Source organism: Rutidosis leptorrhynchoides, chromosome 10 (assembly GCF_046630445.1).
Source record: "Rutidosis leptorrhynchoides isolate AG116_Rl617_1_P2 chromosome 10, CSIRO_AGI_Rlap_v1, whole genome shotgun sequence".
NCBI classification, from domain to species: Eukaryota; Viridiplantae; Streptophyta; class Magnoliopsida; order Asterales; family Asteraceae; genus Rutidosis; species Rutidosis leptorrhynchoides.
In genome coordinates, this window is record NC_092342.1 from 151,320,881 (window position 1) to 151,329,386 (window position 8,506).

Consider the following 8,506-nt stretch of genomic DNA (forward strand, 5'->3'; position numbering starts at 1 on the left):
AGTGGATAAAGCATTCTTTAATAAAGTTCTATGTTATGTTATTTTTGTCATTAAAAAAAGAGAAATACTATAGTGAGCCAAAAAGATAACACAAAAGAAAGTTCACAAAATATGAAATATGAAAGTCAATGAAATGAATCAATTAAAATTTAAGTTTGTTTAAATTTCTACATGTATCTCATATATTATCAGTCCAATTCATTTTGCGATATTATTTTTTTTTATTTTTTTTATTATTATAAAAACTCAGTGGATAAAGCATTCTTTATTAAATTCCTAGTTATTTTTATGGAAATAAAATCGTGATTTAAGTAAATAAAATCGTGATTTAAGTAAATAGGGTAATAAATAAGGTAATAAACTAGAGTTGCCAAAAAAAGGTGCTAATTACATTATTGTCCTTAGGTACGTAAAGCTGGCAAATTGCTGTGATCAACAACATTCAATCAAAACGGGGGATCCGTTAAACGACACCGTTAGCTACCTCAATTCTATCAGATCTCTGAATCACTTGATAAACGCCGTTTTCAATTCTTACTTTATATAGGGAGTATACAATAATTTGGTCCAAAAACGTTATATTTATAGTTTTATTATCTGAATTGAGTAACAAATTCTCGATCATTGTTTGTTATAATTTTCTGTCATGGCGGACATTTTAACGGCGATTCCGGCTGCCGTTCTTCGAAATCTTGCCGATAAGTTATACGAGAAGCGAAAAAATGCTGCTCTTGAGGTTAGGGTTAGAGTTAGGGTTTTATTTTGTTGAATTTGACTTTTTCTAGGGTTTTTAGATGATTATTGAGATGGTTTGACTTATTGTTACTGTTAGATTGAAGGAATTGTTAAGCAATTGACAGTTGCTGGAGATCATGATAAAGTTAATGCTGTGATTAATTTGTTGACTCACGAGTTTACGTATTCGCCGCAAGTGAATCATCGAAAGGTATAGCGGCATCAATTTATCATCAATCGTGATTTGTATTTTGTATAATTGGATGTTTTTGTTTTGCAGGGAGGGTTAATTGGACTGGCTGCAGCTACTGTTGGTTTGAGCGCCGAAGCTGCTCAACATCTTGAGGTAGCTTTCAGTTGATTATGCATGTATTTTAGTTGTTTTAGATGTAATGATTTACCGAATTTGTAAGGCTGTAAATGTAATGGTCCTTTATGATAAATGTCTAATCATTAACTGAATTAGTTAGACACTGGTTGCAACTCGAATTATCCTACGTGTCTGATAAGTTATTGTAGTGTAGGTGTTGATTTGCAAAACCTAATAACGAATCACAACGTGATCACTTAGTATTTCCCTGATACATGCATTGTAATTTTATTAGCTTTTTCCTTTTCTTGATGACTTATCAATATCTATCTGCTTTGACTCATTCACTAGTTTTAGGTAGCCTTGATATCTTTTTATTATTCTAGCTGAGTTGTATTGTTACATATAAATATGATATAATGTTGACTTGATGACTAATGGTATTACTATTATCGGTGACAATATGACATTATGCGTCTTATATTTATATTTATAGTAATAAAAGTGGCATTATGTGCCCATTAATCCCGTTGAAAAACATTTCAATGGTTTCAAACTTTAAAAATCCATCACAAAAGTGGGCTAATTTACATGCAGATTTTATAACTCTACTTGACTTGATGTAAGACTACCATTTTTCTTATATATGCTCAACTCTGTGCATGCGTGTTGCATATATCAATCTGCTCGAACTTGGAATTTGCATCTTTTTTATCAGTTTACATTGATTAAATCACTGAAGTTGTTTCCAATTTTTTTTCATTGCCTTACAACGCAACTTTTCAGCAAATTGTACCACCAGTGATCAACTCTTTCTCCGATCAAGATAGCAGAGTTCGTTATTATGCTTGTGAAGCTTTATACAACATTGCGAAGGTAAGAATGAGTATCGAGTAAATATCGTGCTGATAAACAATACAACTCGGGTTTAGCTTATGCCTTTTTGCAGGTTGTGAGAGGAGACTTCATTGTGTTCTTCAACCAGATATTTGATGCTTTGTGTAAGCTTTCAGCTGACTCGGATGCCAATGTACAAAATGCAGCTCATCTTTTAGACAGACTTGTTAAGGTAAATGACTTGTTTATTTGATATTTCTGTTAAACAATTTGCTAGTATAAATAAAGATGTTGATACTTTTAATGTTTGGAAACAGGACATTGTGACGGAGAGTGATCAGTTCAGGTTATTATCTACCATTTATACTGTTTCAAGTATTTATATTAATCTGGGATCATTTTTCAATCCTTTTGTTCTACTTCCTTTCCTTTACAGCATTGAAGAATTTATACCTTTGTTACGAGAGCGAATGAACGTTTTGAATCCTTACGTTCGCCAGTTTTTGGTTGGATGGATCACAGTGTTGGATAGCGTTCCAGACATAGATATGCTTGGTTTTCTTCCCGATTTTCTTGATGGTAAATGATTTCACTTCAAAATTAATTGTTTTACCCGTTAATGTGCATGTTTTTGGTCTCAGACCCTTTTTCAACATTACTAACATGTGAGTTTCAGGTTTATTTAATATGTTAAGTGATTCCAGCCATGAAATTAGGCAGCAAGCTGACTCAGCACTCTCAGAGTTTCTTCAGGAGATCAAGAACTCCCCAGTACGACTTCCATAACTATTATTACATTGTTTTTTTTTATGTGTACGTAGTAAAGTAGTGATAGTTACAACTTACAGCCTTCCATTAACTGGCTAAACTGTTATCCGAAATTCGAGAGTGTCTTCAAATCTCATATATTGTAATAGCAAATGTTATGATTTATTTGAAAATTCCTGACTCTAGCAGTGCTACTCATGAAGTCTGTAGATTACGGTCGCATGGCAGAAATACTAGTGCAGAGAGCATCTTCCCCTGATGAATTTACACGTTGGACTGCAATCACTTGGGTAAGGACACTTTGTTAATTAGGGTCTGGTTTATTTATGAGTTATTTTGAAATTATCTTGATAAGTAAGGGTACTTTCTTAATTAGGCTGTGTTTTGTTTCCCACTCTTGTTTTTATCAATTTCCCTGTTAAGAAAAAAGATAGTCTTGTAGTTTTTTATATGATCCTGAATTGATTAGACCACTGCTTCCTGAATTAAATTAGACAACTGATTTTATTTGCATCATTATTATTTTTGCAGATAAATGAGTTTGTGAAACTCGGTGGTGATCAGTTGGTTCCTTATTATGCGGATATATTGGGAGCTATCTTGCCATGCATAGCTGATAAAGAAGAGAAGATACGTGTTGTAAGTTGAATTATTTTTTCTTTCACTTGTATGTGAAGATGAAACTATATACTCGTATTAGGCTTTCCAGACTCGAATAAATTTGTTTGTAATGACTTTCCAAATATATACGGTTTAATGTTTATCTTAATTTCTAAATAATATATTGCGGAGTATTTAATTGTAGTCTTCTAGTTAAATATTAGCTATAGTATGATAATATAAGTAAATTAATACTCTTAGATATTTAATTAAATAAATAGATTTTAAAATTTGTTTTCTAGGTTTTACAATTTCTGATTATTCTAATTAGTTACCAAATATCTTGGTTATCACACGCTTACACGAGCTTATTCAAATTGCCTCTTGAAGAGCTTAAGTTCCAAGATGGCAAACATTCTTAGATTTACTGGACGTCTAAGTTTCCTGGAAATCAGTTTTTCGTGATGTTAATTTTTTTCCTACCATCTTCTTTAATTTTTATACAATTTATATTTTATATATATATCACTCAGGTGGTATTGGGTTTTGTTGTTGTTGTTGTATATATATATATATATATATATATATATATATATATATATATATATATATAATAGACATTTTGTGTGTGTGTGTGTGTTTAATACGTTTAAGTTGCGTTTGGTTTGCTCAAGGGAATCGCTAAAACTCTCGTTTATGAGACTTTCAACCCACACCCCTTAAGAAAAACCTTGTATCACTCTTTATTATTCCTGTAACATTCACACATACCAAAAACCCTCATCCAAACATACCCTAATATGGTAAACACATCATTTTGTGAATTTTCAGGTAGCTCGTGAAACAAATGAAGAGCTTCTTGCAATCCAGGCTGATCCTGCTGAAGGCTTTGATGTTGGGGCAATCTTGTCCATTGTGAAGAGGTCTGAACTTGGTATTTTGTTATTGTTATTATAGTCATAGTATGGGTTTCTAGGTTTTATTATTTTGGTTATCAAGCTTTTCAATAATTACCTATCTGGAAATGTTTTTGCTGCATGGGAGTTCTCCTCAAATGTTTGTTCCCTCAATATTACAGGCAGTTGTCTAGTGAATATGAGGCGACTCGGATTGAATCGTTGCATTGGATTTCAACCCTTTTGAATAGACATCGAATGGAGGTACCGTTTTTGGTCATCATGACACTTATCTGCTTGTTTCTTTTTATTGAAAGTTATCTGTGAGGTATTTTTGATCTTAATCTTAATTCAATGTAAATTGTGGAACATGAAATTCTATTATGAGTGTTACTGTGTTAGACATGCTTAGGCTTTATGGTTATTGACTTAACTTCGTCATTTGCTTTATATTTCTTGTAATAATGGATATATGCATAGTGTTTGGTGTGATTTGTGGTTTCTTTTAAAGCTCATATGGACATATGGATGAAAAGTTTTCTTGTCCTTTCCATATCTCCATCTTTTTATCGTTTTGATTCTTGGTACGTTTTCTTCGGTCTGCCATTGATTCATTTTGTTTGCAAATTGATTTTCAAGTAAAGTTGCATTTATCTGCATGGAAGTTCTCTCTATTGGTTTGGTAGGTATAAATACATGCTGGTACCACATTTTTTTTTTTTTTTTTTTTAACTTGAACATATTAAGTATTAAATGTATACAATTTGAAATTTTTCAACGTATTTTTATGCATGGTGTCAGTTGTAATACTAACTGAGATTGTAGCTAGTAATGAAAAATAAAAATTACTAATGAGTCAATGGTTTATACATGTAACAGGTCCTGTCATTTCTTAATGATATTTTTGACACACTTCTTAAAGCACTCTCAGATCCCTCTGATCAGGTAATCTTTCATTACACTCTTTAATCATTTTATCTCACTATATTCAAATTTGGTCAAGTTACTGTGGCATTCTCTTTATACTTAAAGATAAGATGTGATGTGTTGTAAAGTCTTTTCCCTTACATTTGTCCTTGATTAATATCATTAAACCATAGCGCAGCTCCTCATGATGATAACTAAATGGTGGCAGTATAAGTTGGCTCCAATTTACACGTGTACAATTACAATTTAACGTATCCTAGTTTTTTTTTTTTTTTCCAACTCAAAGGTCAGATTTGAAATTGGAAAGTATCATTGAGTAGGGAATTTAAAGAATGCAGTTCATGTTGCCTGTAGGTTACTTAAATGAAATAGTGATTTTTTTAAGTTAATAACCTGTCTACTGTTCTTTCTAAACAGACAATAATTATCTGCTTGAACGTTAAAATCAGTATTGCACTTAGTTATGTTTGATTGTCTTGATAGGTGGTGCTCCTGGTACTGGAGGTGCATGCATGCATAGCGGAGGATCAATATAACTTCCGCCAGCTCGTTGTTTTTCTTGTTCATAAATTCCGGACAGATGCCGTACTCTTGGAGAAGTAAGCTTAAACACACTATTTTTTCCTGAATAATAAAAGATTTTCTGAAAGAATTATCTGTTTTTCCTTAATTTTTTCATTCTCCTCCTTTTTTAAACATTTTATAGGCGTGGTGCTTTGATAATCCGCCGACTTTGTGTGCTTATAGATGCTGTAAGAGTGTACCAGGAATTATCTACTATTCTCGAGGGGGAAGCTGATCTGGACTTTGCTTCTACTATGGTTCAGGTTCTTAATTTGTTCTCTTCCAAGAATCAATGTTTGACTTTAGGATTCAAACTTAGGAATATAAAATTTTCAAAGCTAAATTAGTTTATTTCAATGTCTTAGCTCGATATCATTGAGTGTAACAATTTTTTATAGTTTAGTGTTTTTTTGTTTTTGTTTTTTTTTTTTTAATTCTCTCCAAAAAGTAAGGAAGTTTTTGTGCGTTGTTCTAAAATAACCTATTTGACCATAAAAAGTTATAAGTGTAATCTTCTTATATGTAGAAGTGGTGCGATGCCTATACGATACAAAAGAAAGTGCAAGTATGCAACTAAATGAAATACAATTGATAGATAGATGCAACCTAATTGGGTATGAGTTTTAACAAACCTTAGGTAGTAGTATCAAAGGGAAGTTAAGCTAGTTGCTGTTATAGGGTTGCAGAACTCGGGAAAACTCGCTGAGTACTCGTCAAAAGTTCGGGCTGAGTATTCGGTAAAAACTCGGTCAACTCTCAGTCAAAACTCGGGATTTACTCGGAAAGTCGGTCAAAACTTGGTCAAAGTAAAACTTGGTCAACATCTGATTACTCCATAAAAAGTCCCTACCGAGTACTCCACCGAGTAGCAATTTTTGCAACGATGCTTACTGTTTCTGAGACTCTATTTCTTATTTTACTATAGGCTTTGAATTTAATCCTGCTAACTGCGTCCGAGCTATCTGGCTTACGGGATCTTCTAAAGCAATCACTAGTTAATGCTGCTGGAAAGGACTTTTTTCTTTCACTCTATGCCTCATGGAGCCATTCATCGATGGCAATATTAAGTCTCTGTCTATTGGCACAGGCAAGTCTTCATTTTTTTTCTTTCTTATCCATCTTTTTTTTATGGTTGTTTTCTTTGTATCCATATATATCAATAAGAAAAAAAAACAGATGGCTAAAAACCAGGATTATCTTGGTGTTACGTCTAAATGTCTAATGCTTTTATTGATTTGTGTTTGTTTCGTCTAACAGGCTTATCAGCATGCAAGTTCAGTCATCCAATCTATAAAGGAGGAAGACATTAATGTCAAATTCTTGGTTCAGCTGGATAAATTAATAAACTTATTGGAGACTCCAATTTTTGCTTATCTTAGGCTTCAGGTGTGTTGCTGCTTTACTTTTCACTATGTTGTTAGAAAGTTAAATTTCAAGTTTGTTTTCTGCAAATAGTATATATTTAAGTACTTAAAAATAAAAGTTCCAATACTATTACTGTTGCTATTGTTATTATTATTATGATTGTGCCATACCGTTACAGCCTTTTCGCCTTACTTGCAGCTTCTTGAACCTGGAAGATATATATGGTTGTTAAAAGCTTTGTATGGTCTTCTTATGCTACTTCCCCAGGCATGTCTTATTCATGTTTTATGCCAAATTAAATATCCCATACAGGTGGCAATTTCGTTCATTTACTTATAAACAGATTAATTTCATTTATATGTTTATCTTTAATTGATTTCAAGGGTAAATTAAAAATAAAAATAGAGCTAAGAAGAATAAGGGTTGAATGGATCACATGTAATATTAATATTATACCCGATGAATTATAGCATTGCTGCAATATTATGAATTTTTTAATCAATTTTGATACACCAATGAAATACAAACACAATCAAAGTTTATATGCAAAATCGTTCCGCATCAACTCAACCTCTTAATATGTACAATAAAATAAAGTTGTCTGTTTTTGACCATTACCCAACACACTTGCTGAGCCTGTTTTATTGCCACCTCAATTTTTTTATTGTACTATTGTTGGTGCCCCTGGTGGATACAATAAGTTGATATCTCATTTTATGTGTCTCCTTTGTCATTATGCAGCAAAGTGCAGCCTTTAAAATCTTAAAAACGCGTTTGAAGACGGTGCCTTCATATTCTTTTGACAAGGAACAACTCAGCCGTACATCATCAGTAACATATTTTTCTGATGATGGTAACGCGAATGATGATCCTCGGAACAACATGCATAATGGCATAGACTTTGCATTTTGGTTGCAACGATTCGAACAGATGCAGCAACAACATCGTGTACATTTTAAAGCACAAGCACTGTCACACAAGACTTCCACATCTTCCTCAAAGGTTTGTCCCCTATATCTACAACTTGAACAAGTTTATTCCTTTTTTTTTGTCTTGGATTTAACATTTTAAATAAAATTGATTCGTTAGGTCAAAGAGGTGCAAAAACAAGAAGAATTTAAAGGACCCGCTGTACCAGAGTTGAGCAGGCCTCCTTCCAGATTATCTCGAAAAGGTCCTGGACAGTTACAACTATGATGGATGATGTTAACGGAGGCTCAAAATCCAGTACGGATTATAGAATGTATATCGTTGTAGTCTTTTTTTTTTTTGGTTGCTGTATCCGTTGAACTTTTTGTGATGGAGGTTTTTTTCTTTTTTTTTGATTTGTTTTGTTTCTCCACTTGAATCGCTCTTGGATATATCCAAGTTATTCTTTACTCTGGACGATTGATCTTGTGGTTCTGTTATTTTTGTTGAAAACCACAGGACCAGAGGTTATATATATTCTGCTTTTAGAAGTTGCAGATGCTTTGGCTAATATATTCTTATAATAAGAAATCTC

The 8,506-nt window shown here is 32.7% G+C and overlaps 1 protein-coding gene across 1 annotated transcript; it reads left to right on the forward strand.

Annotated features, from left to right (window-relative positions):
- The first annotated feature begins 441 nt into the window (after positions 1–441).
- Positions 442–8,506, forward strand: LOC139871601 (protein VAC14 homolog). Its single transcript, XM_071859313.1, has 20 exons — positions 442–736; positions 833–946; positions 1,016–1,081; positions 1,832–1,921; positions 1,995–2,114; positions 2,200–2,228; positions 2,319–2,461; positions 2,559–2,653; positions 2,854–2,940; positions 3,182–3,289; positions 4,082–4,173; positions 4,329–4,410; positions 5,026–5,091; positions 5,557–5,672; positions 5,780–5,900; positions 6,563–6,724; positions 6,895–7,023; positions 7,201–7,269; positions 7,744–8,004; positions 8,092–8,506. The coding sequence occupies exons 1-20, from the start codon at positions 647–649 to the stop codon at positions 8,197–8,199; spliced, it is 2,148 nt and encodes a 715-aa protein (XP_071715414.1). The 5' UTR covers positions 442–646; the 3' UTR covers positions 8,200–8,506.

Bases quoted from the DNA above. Each gene is read 5' to 3' on its own strand.
- LOC139871601 (XM_071859313.1), top strand. From the start codon at position 647: ATGGCGGACATTTTAACGGCGATTCCGGCTGCCGTTCTTCGAAATCTT. The intron at 1,082-1,831 runs GTAGCTTTCAGT...GCAACTTTTCAG, and splicing joins AAGCTGCTCAACATCTTGAG to CAAATTGTACCACCAGTGAT. The intron at 5,092-5,556 runs GTAATCTTTCAT...TTGTCTTGATAG, and splicing joins TCTCAGATCCCTCTGATCAG to GTGGTGCTCCTGGTACTGGA.